The 26,812-nt window shown below is 36.8% G+C and overlaps 1 protein-coding gene across 2 annotated transcripts in view; it reads right to left on the reverse strand.

The window, feature by feature from the left end:
* Nucleotides 1–26,812, reverse strand: part of LOC136874382 (general odorant-binding protein 56a) — a 75,481-nt gene that overhangs the window by 14,590 nt on the left and 34,079 nt on the right. For both annotated transcript variants that reach the window (XM_068227576.1, XM_068227577.1), the window contains exon 4: nucleotides 21,957–21,992. In XM_068227576.1, coding sequence (XP_068083677.1) covers nucleotides 21,957–21,992 — 36 coding nt within the window. The remainder of the gene's footprint in view (nucleotides 1–21,956; nucleotides 21,993–26,812) is intronic.

The raw sequence follows: 26,812 nt of genomic DNA on the forward strand, positions 1-26,812 counted from the left end.
GGTGGAAAAGGGTGAAAAAAGGTTGAATGCCTTTAATGAGGCTACTTATATTTAAGAACCTGGAGATATTACAGACCTGAAAATTGGTATTTGGGATCTACTTTAAAACTAAAGAAGCAGGAATTTTTTCGTTTTTGGAAAATCCAAATAATGGGGGGTGAAAAGGGGGGTGAATTTTTAAAATAAGTGTGTCTACATATTATAACTTTAAAAGTTTACAGATGTAAAAATTGGTATTTAGAATCTCCCTTAAAAATGAAGGAAAACGTATTTTTTTGTTTTCTGTAAATCCCAATAGGATGGGTTTAAAAGGGTGAATAATAGGTTGAATGCCTTTAATGAGGATACATATATCTCAGAAACTGAAGATATTACAGATCTGAACATTTGTATATGGGATCTCCTTTAAAAACAAAGAAACACGTTTTTTTTTTTGCTTTTGGAAAATCCAATTATTGGCGGTTGAACAGAAGTGACAATTTGGGGTGAATTTTTTGAAAGACTATATCTACAGAATATCTGAGAAACGTAAATTGTTGCAGACGTAAAAAGTGTGTATTTAGAATCTCCTGTAAATGTAAAGAAACATAGGTGATTTGTATTTGGAAACTCCACTTAAGGGGAACTAAAAGTGGTGAAATTTAAAAATGAGAATTTCTACAGTATATCTCAAGAAAGTTAACATGTTACAGAATTGAAAAATTGTATTTTTTATCTTATCTATATATATATAAAGTAGCTTGTCCTGACTGACTGACTGATTCATCATCGCCGAGCCAAAACTACTGGACGTAACGAAATGAAATTTTGGGGATATATTCATATTAAGATGTAGGTGCTCGCTAAGAGAGGATTTTTGGATATTCCTTCGCTAAGGGGGGTGAAAAGAGGGGTGAAATTTTAAAATGAGTGTGTCTATATCTCAAAAGTATAAAAGTTTACAGATGTAAAAATTGGTATTTAGAATCCTCTTTAAAAATAAGGAAACACGTATTTTTTTGTTTTCAGAAAATCCCAATAGGAGGGGTGAAAAGGGGGGAAAATGGGTTGAATGCCCTTAATTAGTATACCAGTACTTATATCTTAGAAACTGAAGATATTACAGACCTGAAAATTGGTGTTTGGGATCTCCTTTAAAAATAAAGAAACACGTATTTTTTGTTTTTGGAAAATCCAAAAAATGGGGGGTGAAAAGGGGGTGAGTTTTTAAAATGAGTGTATCTATATCTCAAAACTGTTACAGTTTATAGATGTAAAAATTGGTATTTAGAATCTCCTTTAAAAATAAAGAAACAGGTATTCTTTTGTGTTCGGAAAATCCCAATAGGAAGGGTGAAAAAGGGTGAATAATGGGTTGAATGCATTTAATGAGGCTACTTATATTTCAGAACCTGAAGATATTACAGACCTGAAAATTGGTATTTGGGATCTACTTTCAATGTAAAGAAACGCGTATTTCTTCGTTTTTGGAAAATCCAAATGTTGAGGGGTGAATAGGGGGGGTGAATTTTTTAAAATGAATGTGTCTACATCTTAAAACTTTAAAATTTACAGATGTAAAAATTGGTAGTTAGAATCTCCTCTAAAAATAAAGGAACACTTATTCTTTTGTTTTTGGAAAATTCAATTAATGGGGGGGTGAAAAGGGGGTTATTTTTTAAAATGAGTGTATCTATATCTCAAAACTGTTACAGTTTATAGATGTAAAAATTGGTATTTAGAATATCCTTTAAAAATAAAGAAACACGTATTCTTTTGTTTTCGGAAAATCCCAATAGGAAGGGTGTAAAAGGGTGAATAATTAGTTGAATGCCTTTAATGAGGATACATATATCTCAGAAACGGAAGATATTACAGAACTGAAAATTTGTATATGGGATCTCCTTTAAAAATAAAGTAACACGTATTTTTTTAGTTTTTGGAAAATCCTATTAATGGCGGTTAAACAGAAGTGACAAATTGGGGTGAAATTTTGAAAGATTATCTTGGAAACGTAAAATGTTACAGACGTAAAAAGTGGGTGTTTGGAATCTCCTGTAAATGTAAAGAAACATAGGTGATTTGTTTTTGGAAACTCCACGTAAGGGGAACCCAAAATGGGTGAAATTTTAAAATGAGAATTTTTACAGTATATCTAAAAAAACTTAACATGTTACAGAAGTGAAAAATGGTATTTTTATCTCTATTAAACATAAAGAAACGTGTATTTTTAATTTTCGGAAGTACCACTTGGGTGGAGGGGGGTGAAAGTGACTGAAAATGGTGTTGAATTCTTTTAATTAGGCTACTGATATCTTAAAAATGAAGATGTTACAGACGTGAAATTTGATATTTGCAATCTGCTTTAAAAGTAAAGAAACACGTATTCTCGGAAAATCCAATGAAGCGGGGACAGGGGGGTGAAAGAATTGAAAAATTAATTGACTTTAATTGTATGAGAATATATACATCTAATCAAAACTAAAGTTGTTACAGACGTGAAAATTCGTATTTGGATCTCCTTTAAAAACAAAGAAAAACTGGTTTTGGCGGGGGGAACCATCTTGGGGGGCGGGAGTGTAAAGGAGTTGAATTCCTTTCATGAGGACAAATAAATCTAAAAGTGAAGAAGTTAGAGTCGTGATAATTGGTATTTAGAAGATCCTTCACTATTAAAGAAACAAGTATTTTTTGCGGGAAAAGTCACTTGGGGGGGGGGGGGGAGTAGTTTGAAATGAAGTGACAAAAGTAAATTATATTTATGGGGATACTTATATCTCAAAACTGAAGGTAATAGACGTGAACATTGGTGTTTGGAATCTCCCTTAAACATAAAGAAACACGCCTTCTTTTAATTTTTTTGGGGGGGGGGGTTGGCAGTAAAAACTAACGGCGGTGGGGTGTAGAAGGAGGTGAGAACAATTGATTTTACTGTTCTTAATGTACTTATAAGGATCCTCCGTTGCTCAGGCGGCAGCGCGCCGGCCTCTCACAGCTGGGTTCCGTGGTTCAAATCCCGGTCACTCCATGTGACATTCGTGCTGGACAAAACGGTGGCGGGACAGGTTTTTCTCCGGATACTCCAGTTTTCCCTGTCATCATTCATCCCAGCAACACATAATAGTAATAATAATAATAAGGATAAGAATCAGAATAACATTAATAATAATAATAATAATAATAATAATAATAATAATAATAATAATAATGTTCCGGACCGTTGTCAAATATGCGGACCGCGCTGGAAACGGCTCCTGGACGGGTAATGACTAAGAATGCAGTCCGCCCGCGGGTTTAGTGCCGCCAAGGCACCCAATATGACACCACGCCGGATCTCCTGAAGGATTTTATCCAGATTAAAAATGATTATAGGAAAATACGGTATGGCAAAGATTTACGGACCCAACTGACCGGGAAGAATACCTGAGCCTAGCCCGGGAAGTACGAAATCGATTGCTGGAAAGGCAGATTGAAAAATGGGAGGAAACGTGCCGTAATCAAATAGAAAACGAGTCAGATCGGGAATTTTGGTAAATTCTCGCTGAAAACGTGTCAGATCGCGAATTTCGGCGGATTATATATCTAAAACAATAAGCATTCAATTATACATTTCAGTATAATACCGTAGCGAAGCACGGGTACCTTGCTAGTTTATATATATAAAGTAACTTGTCCTGACTGACTGACTGATTCATCATCGCCGAGCCAAAACTACTGGACATAAATGAATGAAATTTTGAGGATATATTCATATTAAGATGTAGGTGCTCGCTAAGAGAGGATTTTTGGATATTCTGTCCCTAAGGGGGTGAAAAGGGGGTGTGAAATTTTAAAATGAGTGTATCTATATCTCAAAACTTTAAAAGTTTACACATGTGAAAATTGGTATTTAGAATCTTCTTTAAAAATAAGGAAACCCGTATTTTTTTATTTTCAGAAAATCCCAATAGGATGGGTGAAAGAGGGTCAAAAAGGGGTTGAATGCCATTTAATCAGGATACCGGTACTTATATCTCAAAAACCGCAGACATTACAGACCTGAAAATTGGAACTTTTGTTCGCTTTTAAAAATTAAGAAACACGTATTTTTTCGTTTTTGGAAAATCCAATTAATAGGAGGGTGAAAAGGGGGGTGAATTTTTTAAATGAGTGCATCTATATCTCAAAACTTTTAAAGTTTACAGATGTAAAAATTGGTATTTAGAATGTTCATTAAAAATAAAGAAACACGTATTTCTTTGTTTTCGGAAAGTCCCAATAGGAGGGGTAAAAAGAGGTGAAAAAGGGGTTGAATGCCTTTAAAGAGAATGCTCATATCTCAGAAAATGAAGATATTACAGACCTGAAAATTGGTGTTTGGGATCTCCTTTGAAAATGAAGAAACACGTATTTTTTGTTTTTGGAAAATACAATTCATGGTGGGGCTGAAAAGGGGGTGAAATTTTAAAATGAGTGTATCTATATCTCAAAACTTTTAAAGCTTATAGATGTAAAAATTGGTATTTAGAATCCCCTTTAAAAATAAAGAAACATGTATTTTTTTGTTTTCGGAAAATCCCAATAGGAAGGGTGGAAAAGGGTGAAAAACGGGTTGAATGCCTGTAATGTAGCTACTTATATTTCAGAACCTGAAGATATTACAGACCTGAAAACTGGTGTTTGGGATCTCCTTTAAAAATAAAGAAACACGTATTTTTTAGTTTCGGAAAATCCAATTAATTGGGGGTGTGAAAAGGGGGCGAATTTTTAAAATGAGTGTATCTATATCTCAAAACTTTTAAAGTTTATAGATGTAAAAATTGGTATTTAGAATCTCATTTAAAAATAAAGAAACATGTATTTTTTTGTTTTCAGAAAATCCCAATAGGAAGGGTGGAAAAGGGTGAAAAAAGGTTGAATGCCTTTAATGAGGCTACTTATATTTAAGAACCTGGAGATATTACAGACCTGAAAATTGGTATTTGGGATCTACTTTAAAACTAAAGAAGCAGGAATTTTTTCGTTTTTGGAAAATCCAAATAATGGGGGGTGAAAAGGGGGGTGAATTTTTAAAATAAGTGTGTCTACATATTATAACTTTAAAAGTTTACAGATGTAAAAATTGGTATTTAGAATCTCCCTTAAAAATGAAGGAAAATGTATTTTTTTGTTTTCTGTAAATCCCAATAGGATGGGTTTAAAAGGGTGAATAATAGGTTGAATGCCTTTAATGAGGATACATATATCTCAGAAACTGAAGATATTACAGATCTGAAAATTTGTATATGGGATCTCCTTTAAAAACAAAGAAACACGTTTTTTTTTTTTTTTGCTTTTGGAAAATCCAATTATTGGCGGTTGAACAGAAGTGACAATTTGGGGTGAATTTTTTGAAAGACTATATCTACAGAATATCTGAGAAACGTAAATTGTTGCAGACGTAAAAAGTGTGTATTTAGAATCTCCTGTAAATGTAAAGAAACATAGGTGATTTGTATTTGGAAACTCCACTTAAGGGGAACTAAAAGTGGTGAAATTTAAAAATGAGAATTTCTACAGTATATCTCAAGCAAGTTAACATGTTACAGAATTGAAAAATTGTATTTTTTATCTTATTAAAAATAAAGAAACATGTATTTTTAGTTTACGGAAATACCACTTGGGTGGAGGGGGGGGGGGTAAAATTGACTGAAGATAGTGCTGATTTCTTTTAATTAGGCTACTGATATCTCAAAAATGAAGATGTTACAGACATGAAATTTGATGTTTTGAATCTGCTTTGAAAAGTAAATAAACGCGTAATTTCCGAAAATCCAATGAGGGGGTGGGGTGAAATTATTGAAAAATTAATAGACTTAATTGTATGAGAATACTTACATCTAATAAAAACTATATTTGTTACAGGCGTGAAAATTTGTATTTGGATCTCCTTTAAAATCAAAGAAAAACGCGTTTTGAAGGGAATAATCTTGGAGAGGCGGGAGTGAAAAGGAGTTGAGTTCCTTTCATGAGGACACATAAATAAAAAACTGAAGAAGTTAGAGTCGTGATAATTGGTATTTAGAAGATACTTTACAATTAAAGAAAAGAGTTTGTTGCAGGAAAATTCCCTTAGGGGGGGGGGGAGTGTGAAAGATGTGAAAAAAGTGAATTATTTTTATGGGGATACTTATATCTCAAAACTGAAGGTTTTAGACGTGAACATTGGAGTTTGGAATTTCTTTTAAACATAAAGAAACACGCCTTCTTTTCTTTTCTGCGGGGGGGGGGATGAAACTAACGACGGTGGGGTGTAAAAGGAGGTTAGACCAATTGATTTTACTGTTTATTCATTCCATTCCTGACCCTGTCGAATGACTGGAAACAGGCTGTGGATTTTCGATGTACTTATTCTGAGCATAAACTGATCATTTTTAATCTTTCCTGGGTTCGTTTTCAAGAGCCATCCTTTCCTTCGGAGAACGTTCTTTGATTACAGTAGATTCTCCTGGCATATAAATAAAAATTAAAAACATTTGAAATAAACGATAGGAATGAGATTGACTGTCCAATTGTTCACCTCTATAATCAGGTCAATAATGCACGGAAGTATGTCATTCGTATCGCCAGAAATTCCGCGTACTTGCCTACGCGCGACAATGGTGCTGGTCACAATGTGAAAAATGACAATGGCAGCAGATGGAATTTACCGCCAATCAGCGGTCTTGCATCTTGCTGTGGGGTCCAGAACATCTATAATAATAATAATAATAATAATAATAATAATAATAATAATAATAATAATAATAATAATAATAATCTGCACCGTCGTCAATTGTGCGGACCGCGCTGGAAACCGGTCTGGACGGGTAATGACTACAAATGCAGTCCGGCCGCGGGTTCAGTACTGCCAAGGCACCCAAGAAGACACCACGCCGAATCTCCTCAAGAATTTGATCCATATTAAAAATGCTTATAGGAAAAGATGGCAAACTTTTAGGGACCGAACTGACTGGGTGGAATACATGGTCCTAGCCCGGGAAGTACGAAATCGATTGCTGGAAAGAAAGATTGAAAAATGGGAGGGAACGTGCCGTAATCTCTCAGAAAACGAGTCAGATCTCGAATTTTGACGGATTATATATAAATCGATATCCATTCAATTATAAATTTCAGTATAATACCGTAGCGAAGCACGGGTATCTTGCTAGTTATTAAATACAGGAGGAAGGTTTTAAGTATACGGTGAAGCAAATATCGCTGTTTTAGTGATGGGTGGTTCGCGAACGAACTAGTTCTCGGGAACTACTTCACTCCCACGAACTGTGAAGTGTATACTCCAACGAGTACGAGCTCGGTGGTTTACTCGTCTCTCTCGAGAACTACCTATAGTCCTCTCCGTGTAAGGACGTACACTAAGGGTGCAACCTTACCCTTTCTCCCCTGTAATATTAAGGTATTGGTTTATAGTGACTTTTCTTGCTGTTGGGTCTTTTTCAGTGTCGGTAACCATACAGTTTAGGGACCCTACTTGCCGATACGACGTCTTACTGTTACCGTTAATCTGGCACGTTGGCAACGTTCAGTCACTGTTCTAGCGTGAATTGTGTGTTGCCACCGCATTGCCTCTAAAGTCACTAGCGATACATTTGCGAGAATATTTAAAGCATATTTTCTTTTTCTGTGGGATTGTAAATCTATTTGGCTAATACCAGGTAAGTAGAATTGTGGCATGTTCGGATAATGCATTTAATAACATAGTTTGTGTGAAATGATGAGCACATCATTTTATTAATTACGTTCCTATTTCGTCCCATACTTATACGAACAGAATTCGATTGGGATGTCTAAGAAGGAAGAAAAATCTGCAAAAACTCCTCCGAAAAGGAAACCAAGGTTACGTCCTTTACAAGCTTCAGGTCAAGAAATGCTTGTACATTGCTACGAGCAACTGAAACAGGAAGACGACGAAGAAGGTATCAGTCGTAGTGATACGAAGCTAATGGCAAGAGTTTCATTATTAACTGGGGTAAGTGTTCGTTTTTATCTTGTTTCTATGATAAGTTTCTGGCATAATGACAATCAGTTGAAAAGGAGCAGTATTTCATTCTGAACCTAACCTAACCTAACCTGATCATGTAGGCCTAGGCCTATACCGGTACCATGTCTTGTGTCGACTTCGATACGGTTCGTAGACTTAACCTTTGTGTATTCATGTTGACTTATGGTATATGTGTATGTAATATATTTCTGTGTGTGTATTCTTACAGTGTAGTTTCGGTTTAGTCCGAAAAGTAATAGGAAATTTCAAGAAGGGAGTTGAATTTTCTACACCAGGTAAACGCCGAAAGCGTGAACATCCAGTGACCGGCATAGACAGTTTTTCTAAGGAAGCGATAGCAAGGTTTATTTATGATAAATTACATAAAGGTAAGGTGACTTCATAAGGAATCTATTGCAACATTATTTATAGAAATTGGCACGCAGGTGAGATAAGCTCCCAGAAATGTTTTGTGCATGTATTGTCATACAGCTCTTTTGAGTCCCTTGTAACTCTCTTTTTTCTTCCCACAGGAGAAGTCGTAACTGTAAGAAAGGTTTTCGACCACATGAAAGCAAATTATGACACTTATTTGTACAAGGGCTCCGAAACATCATTATAAGAATTTTGAAGGCCATTGGGTTTGTGTGGAGTAAAGGTGATCCCTATGCGTATGTTAGAGAAAATGAAGACATTTGTTTTAAGAGATCTTGTTTTCTGAGGGAATACATGCGTAATAAGGACAGTGAGAAACCAAAACCTGTTGTTTTCTTGGATGAGACTTGGATTTTTATGAATGGTGAATATATATGTTATATATTACATTTTATATTTTAAAAATCTTGGAATAATTTATCTTCATCAGGTGTCTTTGGTTTCAATTGTGCATTTGTCTTTCAGGGTCACCCACATACTCCTGGAATAAACCACACAAATCTGGACATGATGTTCAAGGAGTAATTCGTCGACCTGTGTCTGAGGGAGGAAGACTGGTTATTGTTCATGCTGGAACGAAGGATGGCTTTGTACCTGGTATGTTCTTAATTTATTTTACTTCATTTTATTGTAGTGAGGTGATCTCTCTTTACATAGTTATGAGGGTATTTAGGGTTTGTAGTACGGATGCAGGGGGGGGGGCACATAAGTCTCTGATAAGACCCCAACTTAAGTACAGTTCCTGTGTATGAGACCCTCACTGGGATTACTTGGTTTGAGAATTGGAAAAGTTCAAAAGACAGAAGCACGATTTGTTGTGGGTGATTTCTGACAAAAGAGTAGCGTTACAAAAATTTTGTCGGGTTTGGGCTGGGAAGACTTGGGTGAAAGGAGACAAGTTGCTGGACTAAGTGGTATATTCCGAGCTGTCGGTGGATAGGTGGTGTGGAATGACATTGGTAGACGAATACGTTTCAGTGGTATTTTAAAAGTAGGTAAGATCACAGTACAGTGCTAAAGTTGATGAAAAGTGGGGCAAATATTTGTTTTTTTTTTAAGAAGGGAGTTAGGGATTGGAATAATTTACCAAGGGAGATGTTCAATAAATTTCCAAATTTTTTGCAATTATTGAAGAAAATACTAGGCCTATCCCTGAAACTACATCTTCTGTCCTAAGTGCAGATCAGTGGTGACTGATTGATTGAAATTGACTGGCACTAGGTCGGAAGTGGCATTATAACTTACCGCTCATTGAGCTCTGTACGTGGTTTTTGATTTTGACTTCTCCACTGTTATTAAAAAGACTTGCAGGTATTCACTTTAGGCCAATGATTAACCTTAGAGAGGTATTTCAATCAAAACTTACTCAGTGTATTTTCATATAATATTACTGGATATTTGTACCAGTAAATTACTTGTATTGTAGGCCTATTTATTATGTTTATTCTGCATTCGACAATCTCCACCTGAATCAGTGCTTGATACCTGACTGTTGAACACCTTCCAAGCTTCTTATTTCTTACTGCCTGATATAGGTTCAGTGTTCGCAGCAATTACATTTGTTCTAAGGTATTGAAATGGGTGTTTATACTTATATCTTTTATGCAAGTGATCGTGGACTTCTAATCCAGATATAGGCCTACTAATGGAGATACATTCATGAGAGATGTTACGATAAAGTAGTGTAAGTAGTAATTAATTGACTTCATCATCAGGTGACTTTGCTACACAGTAGTTGGTTTTACTTAAAATCAGACAGCTTTTTGTATCATTCAACAGAAATCACATTTTTTATTAATAGGCCTATACTTTTTTTAGAACAAATAACTTCATACTAAAACTTAAAATTCTTACAGGTGCTGATTTGATATTTGCTACAAACTTGAAGAGAAATCAGGATTACCATGGTGCTATGAACAGCGAGAAATTTCAGATGTGGGTGAAGACGCAATTAATCGTAGGATTAAGAAATATAGGACCCTGTGTTATTGTAATGGATAATGCACCATATCACTGTAAGCTTGTTGAGCATCAACCAACAACGAAATGGAGGAAGGATCAATTAGTGGTAATTATACTTAATTGAATATTTCCTTCTACTGAATGATGTTTTATGATGTTACAGAAATTAATTTTTATTTTTCCTTTAATTTACAGTCATGGTTAAGGCAGAATGGAGTTTCTCCACCAGAAAATGCCACAAAAGATGAGCTGCAAAGGTTGTGTAATATGAATCGAAGTCACTTAAAGAGGTACAGAAGCACGTAAACATAAGTTTAGATAATGTTGTTTACACTCGTGTATTTGACTTTCATGTATGCATAACAATATTTCTCTGTTTCTTTAAAACCAGGTACATTGTTGACGAGATGCTGCACAGTGAAGGCCATACTGTCTTACGACTTCCTCCATACCACTCATTTTTCAATGCCATCGAATTTGTATGGTCTGTGGCAAAACAGTATTATAACAAAACAGTGGCTTCAAGACCTGGTCACGGATTGGACAGAGCTACAGCTGTGTGGAAAGAATCTCTTGATCAGGTAGGCCAAGTGGAAATGTTATTTATTGGATATATGCAAGTGGAGTTTATAATATATTTGTCAGGTTGTGATACTTCAATATATCTTATAGGTGACAGCAGAGATGTGGAGAAATGAAGTAAAACACACTGAGAAGAAGATTGTCGAGTTCTACAATAATGAGGTGAGAGGTCTTCCTGAAGTGGAGGAACTAGTCATTCATCATGGAAGCAGTGAATCGGAGGAGGAAGATGAAGAAGATGAAGAAGAAGAAGAAGAAAGAAGAGAAGCCGAGGAGTTAGCTGTACCATTGTAAGAGCCATTCCATGAGATTAAGAATGTTATAACTTTGCTGGGAAATAATACATTTCTGATTGCCCCGTCCTTTCTGATATAACGAAGTTACATTTCAAAATTGTGGGAATTGTGTATCTACAAGTTGCAGGGCGGTATAGATGTGCAGGTGGGGATCAGTGTCCAATCGGAGTGGAATTATCTAGAACTGCTGTGGCGCAATGTGATGAGGAGCGGGCAAGGGGGGGAGAGAGAGAGGGAGACAGCATTCTGTCACCAATACACGATGTAAACATTGTACGCCTGTTAAAATACTGACATAACTTAAATTTTATACACTATCTAATGGTTTTCCACAGTTCTCTGAAAGTCACAACTCACGTATACTGTATATATATAGAGAGAATTACATATAAAAATACCTGTGTACACAATAAGTAGCCCACATATTAAATATAAATCAATTTGCTTTACGTCGCACCAACACAGATAGGTCTTATGGCGACAAAGAGGATAGAAGAGATAGGAAAGGGCTAGAAGTGGGAAGGAAGCGGCCGTGGTCTTAATTAAGGTACAGCACAAGCATGTGTCTGGTGTGAAAATGGGAAACCACCGAAAACCATTTTAACGGCTGCCGACGGTAGGATTTGAACCCACCATTCCCCGAATGCAAGCTCATAGCTACGCGACCCTAAACGCACGGCCAGCTAACTCGGTCATCTTTGAAAATGTCTTTTTCTATCAGCAGAGGCTTTTTTAAAATCGTCATATTTTGTATAGGCTACAGGAGATGTACAGTAGCCCACTGGTTTTCTGATTAAACATCATTTATTTAATCTATTGCATCAGTCTACTTACATACTCACTGTCCACGTACATCGGTAACCTCGTGATTCGATTATTGAAGTATTGTGCAATGATGCGACATACAAACTAAGAGAATACCGAGTGGTTCTTCCAAATATAAAACAGACAATTTCGAGTGGTCATGAGCATGACTCATAGTCATAGGGTAGGCTAAATAATAATGTTATTGGCTTTATGTCCCACTATCAACTTTTAGGTTTTTTTTGAGACGTCGAGGTGCTGGAATTTAGTCCTGCAGGAGCTCTTTTATGTGTCAGTAAATCTACTGACATGAGGCTGAGCACCTTCAAATACCACCGCACTGAGTTCGGCCCTGCCAAGTTGGGTTCAGAAGGCCAGCGCCTCGACCGTTTGAGCCACTCAGCCAGGTGTGGAGGCTAGAGAGCTGAGTTTAAGTAATTGTCGAACATCAACTAGTTATAAAGATACTGATTGATTAAACTAATACAGTAATTAGAATAACCTAATTGACTACCTACTTACAACCTAGGTACTTTGGAATTGTGTTCTATCTTTTTAACACTGCAAATAAATCCATGTATTGTTTAAAACTCCCTGTAAGAAGAGGACAGTGGATGCGAATAGGTATTATTTTCAAATGAGCTGAGCTCGAGAATCCATTATAGCATACGATTTTTTCAGTGTACCATGACTCTGTATGTATTGCTTCAGAGGAAGTTCGGCTCCCCGCCAATGTCCAGTGTACCGATAATGAACCATGTGTGTGTTGTGTCTCACTGATCCATGACTGCGTACGATTCTTTCAGTGTGCCATGATTCACTGTGGCTCACTGCAGCGAAAGCTCGACTCCCCGCCAGTGTCCAGTGTGCCTATAAGGAGCCGTGTGTGTCGTGTGGCTCACTGAGCCGTGATTGTGCATGATTTGTGTGCCATGAGCTTGCCGTTCCTGTGAATCGATTCACTCGGACCCTGAATGAATCGATACACTGCTTCGAATCAAGCACTCAGTAGCCTACAATAGTAGAGGTACATAGTACATTACCATTAAGATAGATAGCATTGCAAAGTAATTTGTCTTTACCATAATAACAATAATAATAATAATAATAATAATAATAATCGTATGGCCTCAGCTACCATGTGCAGACATTTCAAGTTGACGCCATCTGGCTGTCTGCTCGTCAATTTTGACGTTCCGTTATACTCTAGGCCCACTAGATGGCAGACCGAGTAAATCGAAACTCTCTTGGGTGTCTGTGGCTGAGATTTAATGAATTTTGTCGGGTAAACACCAAATGCGTCACCAGAGATCTTTTACATGCCGACATCGTACGACATGAAGTGTCGAATGGACTTTTTTCTGCCCTTCAAAAATCCGACTACCTCTGCCGGGTTTGAACCCGCTATATTGGGATTCGGAGGCCGTCACTCTACCACTGATCCACAGAGGCAGCTGTCTTTACCATGAAATACATCGTCGTCGTACATGACTGAATTACTATCAATATATCTTAGAGAAACTGTAATGTACATGAAACCGAAATTGAGTTAATTTCCACGATACATTCTTCCTATATAAAGGAGACCATGTAGCTTATCCACCTTCATTTCAGCCACATAAATATTCAGCAAAAATTGCAAAATCACATTAAAGGACAAATACAATTTTTTAAGTAGAAATAGTCTGGAACATAGATTAGTGAGGTTGTACATCCTGCGCGTCATCATTCAGGAGTCGCTGTTGAACATACTGTACTTGTCAAAACTAGTAAGTTTCTATTTTACACAATAATAGTGAAATGTTGATGAAGACGACATACACCCAGCCCCCGTGCCAGAGAAATTAACCAACGGTGGTTCAAATTCCCCACCCTGTCGAGAATCAAACCCACACCCTGTGACCAAAGGCCAGCACGCTAACCATTTAGCCATGGGGCCAGACAATAATAGTGAAAAAGCATGTTCACTGCAGCTATTGTTGACAGGATATTTCTTCTCTTTAAAGAACAATGAGTACCACGAATTAATATCCTGTTTTGTTGATTCCTGTAAACTTTGTATGTACGGTTTTGGTTCGCCAGTTCCTAGCGTATCTACTGAATGAAAACTTTGTAGACCAATGGATTCAGTTTTATGTTTATTGCCTTCAGTCGTCACGACAGTTTTTTCAATGACAACAGTCGCTCAATTACAAATCCTGTCAAACCTAACCTAACCCTGCGACAATCAGTGGTTTTCGATGGATCACTACCTAACCGGTCATTATAATTTGTTTTCGGTGGATCACAACCAAACCTGTCCCTATCAGTGGTTTTCGGAAGAATACAGTGGTTTTGTCACAAGTCAATACAGACTCTTGAATCAATGTGTGAAAATGGGAAAGTGTAGAAAACCCTCTTCAGGAATGCCAATCTCTAAGTCCATAGTCTTTTCAGCGTTGTCACACAGCTGAAATTCACTTTAGAAGTAATTGTAAAAAGTCGTATATAGGCTCTACAGATACATAGTACATTACCAATTCCATCTCGATTGCTATGATACACACACTGCATAGCGGTTTTGCTCTATAGATAAATCATATTATAGTGAAAAAAAATTTGTTTAAAAAAAAAATCTGTCTGGCATGAAGGTCCAGAAGGAAAATACTTTCATTGAATTCTTATTTATGTGCTCACCACCCTAGTAGGTTTAAATAAACCTTATAAATACGTTGTAAGACCCATTCTCGAATATGGATCTGCATGTTGGTTTAATAAATTCCCTAGAGAAAGTTCAAAGAAGAGCGATGCGTTTCGTAACTGGGAATAGAAGGAATGCCATTAATTGGGAAAGTCTTGAATCTAGAAGAACTAGAGCTCGCCTGTGTGGTCTTTATAAGAGCTATACGGGAAGGGCTGCTTGGAGTTGTATTAGGAATAGGTTATAACCTCCCTCATTGTATCACTATTTGCAGCGATAGCCAGGAAGCGTTAAAAGCACTATGTGCAGTTAAAACAACATCAAAAATGGTATGGGAATGCCAAAGGATGTTAGATCAGCTGTGTGAATTTAGCTCAGTTACCCTATTACGGGTCCCTGGGCACACAGGTATCAGTGGAAATGAAGAAGCTGACAAACTAGCGAAACAAGGCTCAAAAGGTCCTTTTATAGGACCAGAGCCCTTCCTGGGAGTGTCACTCCGAAGCGTGAAACTGGTAATATCCCAGTGGACAAACCAGTCTCACTTAAGACATTTGGAAGAGGTTAACTATAGCAAGGCAGGCACGTGAACTTATCAAAGGGCCTAGCCAAAGTTATAAAAAGGTCCTGATAAATTTGAATAGGACCAGAATGCGAATGGTAGTTGGACTGTTGACAGGCCACAATACCTTAAAGAGACACCTACACATCATGAAAATCAGTCAGGATCCGATGTGTAGAAGATGCGGTAGGGAGGAGGAGACCTCCGCGCATGTGTTATGTCAGTGTGAGGCTCTTGCAAGCACTAGACATCGATACCTTGGCTCACATTTCGTGAGCCTGGAAGACATCAGGAATGCCAACATCCGGGCACTGGTATCCTTTATAGGAGCACTAGGTCTGGACTAGGCAAACCCGTTTAAGGGACACAAAGGGTCTTCACAGACCTACGTGTGGAGCCCTGCGAAGGCAGGGTTCACCCATTCTTTATCTATCTATCTATCTAACCTCCCTCATACTTATCGAGAAATTATCATAAGCATAAAATTAGGGCCAGAAACCAGCATACGGATGTATTGGAAATAATTAAATTGTGTATGAAACTGTACATGATGCTGGATTTAGAATGACTAGTAGTATTTCTTGTAATATTTTTTTCCATGGAATTCCTTTTTGTACTTGAGTTGTTGTAGTTGTTGGGTAGTATGATTTAACTTTATTATCACTTGTAGTGTTAAGCTAGTAGTAAGTTCAATCTATAGTATTGTAATTTGTAGTGTTAAGTACTGGAAATACTTAAGTTGTGTGTGAATATGTATATAATGACACTGGATTTAGAAAGTTTAATTAGTAGTATTTCTTGCTTGTTGTAATGTTGTTGTTGTTGTTGTTGTTGTAGGGTAATTACGGTTTAACTTCACTTTATTATCACTTATAATGTTAAGCTAGTAGTAAGGTCAACCTATAATATTGTAAGCCAAATTGTTAAGCACTGTAAATACTTAAGTTGTGTGTGAATTTGTATATGATGTTGCTCGATTTAGAATATTAAACTAGCAGTAATTCTTGTTATATTTTCCTTCCATATATCTGCTTCTTGTACTCTTGTTGTTTGTTTGTTTGTTTGTTTCTTTGTTGTAGTTGGGTAATTATGTTAACTTTATTATCACATTACTGTAAGTGACCGTTGCCACCGGGGTATTTCCCATTTGCAATTTATTAATAATAATAATAATAATAATAATAATAATGAGTGACAGAGGTTTAACGTAATTTGGAAGGAATGTTTTGCGTATGATAAATGAGTACCAGTTAACTATTGGGGGCAAAGGCGGTCATGCGTTGAGCTAACCACTCCACCCCACCCCACCAAGTGCCAACGTCATGGATAGTGGAAGCCTTCACCTTCCCCCTTTCCAATGGCTTTCATGGTTTGTACGGAGATGACTTTGCTTTTTGCTTTTTAAATATTAGTATTCATGTTTATTATGTTTGTTTATTCATACCCCTGCTTTGTAATTCAGTGACCATGGAATGGCTCTAAATGTTGTAAATTATATTTATATTTACTTGTATTTATTTCCTTTTTCCTTATTGCACACGTTTGTTGTTGTTATTGTTATTACTACTACATATCGCTTAACATGTAAATAAACTAATATTTAATGCAGTAAATAATGCTTATCTCTTCGGATTCATTTCTTCGTTGCGTATTCGTTTTGCTATGACAACATGACTTCTTTATGATATAAATAAATATAAAATAAAAGTATTTCTTCCCAAACATATTTGTTATACGTGCACCAATCAGAGAACCAACTAGGGAAGTACCTCTTACTAAGGTGCATAATGTTTTTGCATACATGTATAATTGAAGAATTGAAGATCCATATACAGGTAAGTGGGTCGCCCATGTGGTAGGCCTATTACGCGTCATAGGAAACTGAGTGAACTGGCTGTGCAGTTTGATCACATTGCTGTTAGCTTGGTTTCAGGAGATGGTGATGTATTCGAACCCCACAGTTGGCAGGTCTGAAGTTTTTTTTTGCCCGTCATTTTCATTTCAGGCTAGTGCTGTGTCTGTACGCTTATTTACATCTTAAATCCTAGCCCTCTTTCCTATCCAATTCTTGCATCACAACCTGTCTTCATGTGATTTAAGCCAATATATATGTAAAAATCTGGTAATGTTGTAAGCTTGAGATACACCAACTTGTAAGCTGAAAATATGTTTAAAATGCCAAATGCCGAAAACCGTAAAAGTTCTTAGTGGGATGTAAAGCTGTTAGCATTATTATTAAAAGGAAGGACATATGTCTTATGTGGTAAGTCCTTGAACTTGCAGAAACCGCAATGAATTATTCAATCTATATTCCCTCCCCCCTTTCTTTAAGAATGCAGTTATAGTAATGCATACATCAGAATCAGAATAAAGGCAGGAAATGTTTAACATTATTTTAAGCGAGTGAAGGAGAGAATGTATGACTAGCTCATGTTGGCGGATTCGAGTTCGGCGGTATTTGAAAGTGCTCAAATACTCCAGCCTCATGTCTAGATCTACTGGTACATAAAGAACTCTTGCGGGACGAAATACTGGCACCTCGGTGTATGTGAAAACGATAGAAGTAGATAGTAGAACTAATATTCAATTCTGCAGTGAGCTTGAAGCTGACCTAATTTCCGTTCACGTAGCTTGGCACATTAGTATTCCTATATGTTTCCTGATAACCGTGAAGATATAACCAGCCTGCAGGCTGAAAATATGCCCAATCTCTCTCCTTAGGCTACGGGTTACCGGTATTGAAGAGAGAAGGAAATGTTCGCGCAAAAGAAAGGGAAGTCATTGGACTTTCGAAAATCACACTGCAAAGACTTATTAAACAAATTGCATCGTTTAACACGCCCCTATTTTCAAGAATATGGTTATAGTACGCCTACTGCATATCAAAATAAAGACAGATATATGTAACATTAATTTGAGTGAGAAAGGGTGTTTATTTCCTAAATTTCTCATTGAGCGTGGAAACCGACTTAATTATGAATATCTTGATTTATTTCATCTTAACTTTTATCATTTACTAGGGTAGGGAAACATTTATTATCGGTGTTTACATTGAGGTTAGTTTGTTTGGTTATGTCTGGTGATTTTAATATGTAACCAGGCAGGTTGGCAGCAGTGATCAGCCATTACAAAATAGAGAAAAGAAGAGCATCGGGCGGCGATATTTACTTTCTGGGGTATTTCGTTACGTGGCTATTACTGCGAACTGTTGGACTTCACACGGTGTGAAGGGAATGGGAAGGAACTTGTTCGTGGACGAACTACTTCAGCGGTTGCTGAGTACTCTGACGGGAAAGTTACACATTTTGAAGTAGTTATTTCTTGGGAGCGAGAGCGAATGAACTAGTTCCCAGAGGTGAACTGCTTCTTCCCATACTACTGTACAATCGTACATGCAACCGTTATCGGTAGACTCAACATCGAGCGTGGCGCGGTTTCTGCCGCTATCGTGGCAACGTCGCAGGGTCTTCCCAGCACAAGCCAGCTACGCATCCATGTCGTACTACCCACTACAAATACAAAGTGATATTTAAAAAATTTAAATCATTTACGCATTTCACAGTCATACAGCATAACTATTGGGTACGCAAAGATTACAACGCGACCAAGAACGCAATTTTTCAACCAGCCCGAGCCGAGAAGAAGTTACCTTAGAAAATTGATAACAACTTTTTTTCCTGGAAACACAAAATTCTGAAATTTAAAGACTATATTTAAAACATTCCAATGTATATTCTGTCAAAATGTGGAGTCTATCAAATGACGGGTTTTGGAGAAACGATGTCTTAAAGTTGACGCATGGTTGAAACACGCTTAAAAAACGGACACTTTTAAGCGTTCCACTTACGATAAAAAAAGATTACAATATAAATTAAAAATTCCTAACCTACATGACCTAACGTGAAATGAAACGAGGAAAATGATGGTGTTATTGGATTCTCAGTGGGCCTATTGGTTATTTCACAAACAACCTCCCAACTCGAGTGCACATAATATTTTGGTCGACAATAGGCGACACCTAACACGTTTCTTCCGTGAGCGATGGATTGGTCGGGAAAGGCCTGCCCGTTCACCTGGATACCATATTCGATAAATCTCCAAATTCTTTGAAATTATGTAAGAAAAGACTAGGTAAACAACTGAAAGACAATCTGCCACATGGGCGACTGTCCTAAATACAGATAAGTGATAAGACCACAGTCAGAGTATAGTTGCAATGTACCCTCAACAGGATTATTTGATTAGAGAACTGGGAAAAAATCTAAAGGTAAGTTAAGGGTGTATTCTGCCCAAAGGCAGGTACGAACCTCCGCAGAGGTGTGCCTGAGCCGGAGTTTTACGTACGGTAGGGTGGCCAGTTCCTTTCCGCTCCTCCATTCCCTTACCCCCACCAACAGCGCGTGGCAACCCATCCCAATTTTGACCACGCCCAATGTTGCTTAACTTCGGAGATCTCACGGGATCCGGGGTTTCAACATGGCTACGTCCGTTGGCAAATCTAAAGGTAAATTGATTGATTGATTGATTGATTGATTGATTGATTGATTGATTGATTGATTGATTGATTGATTGATTGATTGATTGATTGATTGATTGATTGATTGATTGATAACTCTCACCATCGTAGATTGAAACTGAACTGTTGGCTAATAAAAGATTTGACGGCCGCGAGGAAGTCTTTGCAGTAGATGTGATGGGTAGCCTATCATTGGTTCAGTGATATTGTGAACAGGACTAACAGTATTGAAAACAATGATCCTGAAAGAGTGGAACAAGTAATATATGGAAAATGTGACAAAATATTTCTCTCGCTTGTATGGAACTCAGAAGTTGATGGTCTTTTTGGAGAAGGAGGAACAGTCTCAAATGCCCTTATCAGTTTCTTTACAAAGTTTAAACTTGCGGATGATGTCATTCTGTATAGAGTAATAAATAAGTACAAGATTGTGAGCAACTGCAAAATGACCTCGATAATGTTTAGAGATGGACAGCAGGCAATAGTATGATGATAAACGGGGTTAAAAGTCAGGTTGTGAGTTTCAGAATAGGAAAAGTCCTCTCAGTTTTAATTACTGTGTTGATGGAGTGAAAGTTCCTTATGGGGATCATTGTAAGTACGTAGGTGTTAAAATAAGATCTTCATTGGGGTAGTGACATAAATGGGATTGTAAATAAACGGTACAGATGTCTGCACATGATTATGAGGGTATTTAGGGGTTGTACAAAGTAGTAACGTTGTAAAGGAGAGGCCATATAAGTATTTGGTAAGACCCCAAATAGAGTATGGTTCCCGTGTATTACCAGGATTACTTGATTCTAGAACTGGAAAAAATCCAAAGGAAAGCACCTCGATTTGTTCTGGGTGATTTTCGACAAAAGATTAGCATTACGAAAATGTTGCAAAGTTTGGGCTGGGAAGACTTGGGAGAAAGGAGACGAATTGCTCGACTAATTGGTGTGCTCCGAGATGTTAGTGGAGAGATGGCGTGGAATGACATTAGTAGACGAATGAGTTTGAGTGGTGTCTTTAAAAGTAGGAAAGATCACAATATGAAGATAAAGTTGGAATTCAAAAGGTCTAATTGGAATAACTTACCCAGGGAGATGTTCAATGAATTTCCAATTTCTTAGCAATCATTTAAGAAAAGGGTAGGAAAACAACAGGTAGAGAATCTGCCACCTGGGCTACTGCCCTAAATGCAGATCAGTAGTGAATGATTGATTGAAAAATGAATCAAAGGAAGTTATAGACATCTGTGAAACCATCTTAATAGCTTCTATCAAAATCTATAATCACGGGATGTAAAATCAACTATAGGGATCAAATAAAGACTTATTTTTAGTTACAAACAGTAAGGACAGTTTTATTTTGTTGTATTAAGTCTTAAAGGCTGATTTTTGTAATTGTTGAATATTTTTCTTCTTAAAATGCGCCGTCCATATACCTCACTCCCCTTAAATCTATTTCCGACTCATCGAGTGAGTGGGCTATGTGGTTTGGTTCACGTAGTTGTGAAGTTACATTCACTTGCCACTATCGGTATCCCTGAAAAGTTTTTTTCCGTGGTTTCCCATGGTCACACTGTGCAAACGCTGGTGCTGTACCTTAAATGAGGCCATAGTCCTAAGCTTGCCCTATCCTATAATCACCATAAAACCGGCCTGTGTCGTAGCGATGTGAAAAAATTACATGATGAGGAGTGAGGTAGTTTGCCGTTTCTTTTTTCATTGGGCCAGAAAGTTGTACTGCAGCATGACTTACCCTATGAGCAGCACCGTATAGATGCACTAGTTGCATCATTACTCAGTACCATGAACACCTCAGGAGCTTCCATTCTATCGGAGCCATGAAAAAGACCTACAGTACACTTCAGCAGAAGCAGCAAGATGGATGCTCCCTAACATCATCACAATTCGAACCTGAGATGAATATCTGTACAAATTTGTGCATTACACGGGAAATAGCTAATTGCGTCTAAATGAAAACGTGGAGAGAGAGAGAGAGAGAGAGAGAGAGAGAGAGAGTCGAAGACAATATAATGTATACAGAAAAACAAACTTACTTTTGAACTTGACTTTGAATAGTAAATGGAATATAATATCTCATAAACACTGTTCGCGTTGTTCATCAATGATGCGGAGAAGATTGATACTTACCGTTCCACAGGCTCGGAACATGCAGCTGAGGAAACACTGAAACAAAATAGCAAGAAACTATTAAGTTAATATCTATCAAACACATATTTGTGATTTGTTGAGTTATGGTCTGGGAACATGAATCTATAGATATATATGTGTTTATTTTATCTTTTACATGAAAAATACTGAAAGGTAAAATGACAGATCCTAGCTTAGAGATAGTGTGCTAATAACGGAAAAAGTATGTAATGGAAACACATATTTCTCTATTCAGGTAAAGATATGTGAAGTATCATATACAGTTTTGAGAAGTCGAATATTGAAAATAATATCTTAGAATTTGTGCGTAATAGGTGAGATTTCATGGGTGGTAATGATGATTATTGTTGAGAGGGAAAGTAAGTTACAACAAGCTAACCATTCTTTGAGGTAACATATCGTCCTCCAAAAGTTAGTATGTTCGAGCCCCACTGTCGGTAGCCCTGAAGATGGTTATCCGTGGTTTCCCATTTTCACACAAGGCAAATGCTGGGGATGTACCTTGATTAAGGCCACGGCCGCTTTCTTCCCACTCCTAGGCCTTTCCTATCCCATCGTCGTCATAAGACGTATCTGTGTCGGTGCGACGTTAAGCGAATTGTAAATAATAAAAAAGGTTAGTGTACAGTTTATTTTCCTTTTCTAGAATGAAAGGTTTTCGATCTTGTTCGGCCATACAGCCAGCCTCAATTTGTTTTTCGATGCATGTTGATGTAACTTACTAGGTCGTATTGCCTAATGCACTACGATATGTAATTTGATTTGAAATGTTTGTACTGGTCATACAATAATTAACTTATATGAGTCAGACAAATGATCAAGGCGCGGCTAAAATTTCCAACCCAGCCTAGAATCGAATCCGGGGCCCCTGAACAACAGTATAATTACGTGTATTTCACGACTTGACTGTATGTGTACAATTCTTTAAATTTCGGTAAAGTAGAGGATCAGAAATACAACGTTAACCCTCATCATTAGGATCCGGAGTTTTATGCAATATCACAATGCGAAATGTGTACATAACAATGTAGTGAATTGCAGTGGACCATCGATATCTCGAATCACCTGGCTAGCTAAATTTTATTTCGAGTTATCGAAATTTCGAGATATCGAGAATATCGTTTTTGAGCATGTATAGCATATAATCGGAACATATATATCTACGGGCTTATACTGAATACATTATTTTTTACTTACAAATATACAAACAAAATCTATTTTACGGCATCACTTTAATTATAACCCTTATAGCAACTTTTTAGAAGATAGGATACAGTAGTGAAACAAGAACATACCTCCGTTAACACCTTTGGAAAAAAGTCCGCTAATATCTTCTGTTTGTTACGATTAACCTTTCCTCCCTTCATTTTGAACTTCTCGTCAATACCACGCAGCCAAGATTTCTAAACGAAGCTTGTCATTCGCAGCTTCGGGCGTTGCTTTTCGTACGCGGCCAGTAATGAATTTACACCCGAGAAACAGCGAGGCTTCGCCGATTTTCCTATCACTAGAAGTTTTAGTTTTTCTGTTCCCGTCATTTTAGCTCCCAGCATCACTGTGACCCTTCCTTTACTTGTTAACTGTTCCTCACAAACCACAAATGTACAGTCAATGTTGCGCACAAAATTCGAGTTACAGAGTATTATTTGCTTCAAAGGAGGAAATGTTTGCTTCGAGAAATCGAGAAATTCGTCTAACCGAATTTCGAGTAATAGAGACATATATACACGCGAATTATAGGACAAACGGCGGAGAAATTTAAGTTACTTCGAGAAACTGAAAATTCGAGTAATGGAGGTTCGAGATATCGAGGTTCGAGATATCGAGGTTCGACTGTATATAATATTCTTAAAATATGTAATTAAATATATATATTACTCTAAACATATGTAATAGTTTTAATTCACTAAATGTACAAAAATGATTGTCTGTTCCTTTTGTTATGACTCATGGTTATGATATGAGAGAGCGAAATTGATTCAAAAATCTCCATATTTCACGACAAAGTCATCGTTGTTTCTTCAGATAATTTACATAGTCCACTGTTTTTTTTTTTAAATTTTGACAGTATTAAATAATCAAATTAAAGGCATAATCAAAATGCTTCAAATATTAAAAAAGTAACATTGTGCGCTATAAATTGCGGATTAAATTTCACAGTGTATTGTGGTAGCCAGTTTCCTGTTGCTCTCATGCCATGAAAATCAAATACATAAATGTTACTAAATAAAGTTAATGCATGACTGACTTTAAATCCCTATTAAGTAACACAAATAGTACAGTAAATTTTTTTAAATTGTGAAGCTGATGCATGTGTGTTATGGAGTAGCATAACTTGGAAACAATTCTCTAAACCCATGGTAAATAGTGAAAATATCTAGCTCGATTAGTAGGTGTTATTATTATTATTATTATTATTATTATTATTATTATTATTATTATTATTATTATTATTATTATTATTATTATTATTATATCGGGGTACACTCGCTTCCTGCTTTTAAATTAAGCGCCTTTTAGAAGGCCATCTGTAACTTGTACTTTAAACTATGTGGTAGAAGAAGTTTGAACATTTTTTCGACAGATGTCTCTACTCTCAACTTATGTGCGCCCTCTGGGGCGAGTATGAACAATTAATTTTCAAAGTAGTTTTGTGTGTCAAGGTTTCCTAAACTGATTTATTTATTGATTGTTTTTGGTGTTTTAAGGTTATCAGCACTTCTATCTCTTCCCGCCAGCTTAAAATGATAACCAATAGGAATTTTTTTACATTTACTTAAGTAACCAATCAGAGTTTTTAATATTTATTTTATTGTTCAATGGAAATTGTGGGTGCGTCAGTCTTCGACCCAGAGAAATCTGGAACCTTCCTCTCCGCTATAAAAGCTGGGACATTTCGGGCCATGTTGTCTTTCGAGCGCTCCAGTCAAGCAGTCAAGAAGTTTAGTGTGTGTTCGTAGCTGAGGCAGGGGAAGGGCTGCCTCATCCATCTCCGGGAGGTCCTTCAGCTCATGGTAATGGCAGACTCAGTTTAACCATGTAATAGTCTCTGAAAGCTAGCTCGAGGGGAAGGGTTCAAATTTATTTCGTAATGTAACTTGTATTTCTCATGTGAATCTTCAAACTAATCTAAAGAACTTCACGTAACTTAGGAAATAAGGAGTGGGAACCCTCGTGTATTCCTCTTCAACTTGGCATTGAGGCGACAATGATTTTGTGACCTTTAAAATCTATCTCGTAACTTAAACAGTACTTTTCTCTTTCAATTAGCCACCTCCGTAGTATAGGCTTAGCCTCTGTAACATCGGGCCATAATCCCACCTAGGGTTTTAAGTATTTTCATGTGAATTTCAAGGAGTGTCAGAGTTCGCCCCCTCACATTTTGACTTTGGGCTAGTAATTTTAACCTTTTCTTTTTTAACTAAGGCCATGTAGAATGGGCACTTTTTGCCCCTGTTAAAGTTCACTAATTTTCGTTCTATTTTCCTATGTAATTTCGACTGTTGAGCAAATAAGGCTGTGTCAACTGTCGGGTTTTATTAAATGTAGGTGGTGCCTTTAATAGGCTTGGAACTTGTAAATGTTGGAGAATAGTCTTCTAGAAAGTAATTGTGTGGAGCAAAGACGCTCTGTTTCTACTATTGTAAATTCTGGAACTTAGTCTCCCGGAGGAGTTATTGAATGGAGCAGTAATTGCTCTTGTTACTTTGGCAAATTGAGAGCTTTAAGCTCAGTCTGTGCAATTGTTGTCATTTGATTATTCTTGACTTTTATTATGTGTTTCTCGAGCTCACGAGCTAGACCTTGTACCTGACCATTTGTTATTTGCTTAGCAAAGTGCAAAGTTTGAAAAGTGAAAGAAAAAAGGAGGGAGGAAGAAATATAATCACAAATTTTAAAGTTTTGAAATTAATCTTTCATCTTTTCTATATCCACCCATTCATGCCCGCAACTTCTTTCACTCCTGTCCACCACGGTATCTCCGTAACAATTATTATTATTATTATTATTATTATTATTATTATTATTATTATTATTATTGTTATTATTTGCTATTTGCTTTACGTCGCACCGACACAGATATGTCTTACGGCGACGATGGGATAGGAAAGGCCTAGGAATTGGAAGGAAGCGGCCGTGGCCTTAATTAAGGTACAGCCCCGGAATTTGCCTGGTGTGAAAATGGGAAACCACGGAAAACCATCTTCAGGGCTGCCGACAGTGGGGCTCGAACCCACTATCTCCCGATTACTGGATACTGGCCGCACTTAAGCAACTGCAGCTATCGAGCTCGGTATTATTATTATTATTATTATTATTATTATTATTATTATTATTATTATTATTATTATTATTATTATTATTTTAAAGCCAATTTTAGCAATTGAAATATGTTATATACGAGATGAACTTCGCTAATAATTTTACTATACGTTAAAAATTAAAGAAATTAAACATTTTTTTGGATGATTACCTGGATATGTACAAAAATATTACATTCTTCACATAATATTTAAAAATGTAAAAGAACCACAATTTGCCGTCGTTTTACAATTTAAGTTGCCATCATCGATACCATACATGAACCTGCTTGCTAGAAAAATAGTAAAAAAAAAATCTGTGAACTTCATTGCCATAATTGAATACTATAATGTAAGAGGGGTCTAAGCGCCAAAATGTACAATCAGAGAAAAGTAGAAGAACAAGTTTTATTACACGGTAACATTTACAAATATTCAGATACATTGAAACATATTAAGCAAGTATATTTGCAAAGAAAAAAATACTTCAGTACAAAACACATGAATGAAAACCATAAACTAAGAATGAATCTG

The sequence above is a fragment of the Anabrus simplex genome, chromosome 5 (genome assembly GCF_040414725.1).
Source record: "Anabrus simplex isolate iqAnaSimp1 chromosome 5, ASM4041472v1, whole genome shotgun sequence".
NCBI lineage: Eukaryota > Metazoa > Arthropoda > Insecta > Orthoptera > Tettigoniidae > Anabrus > Anabrus simplex.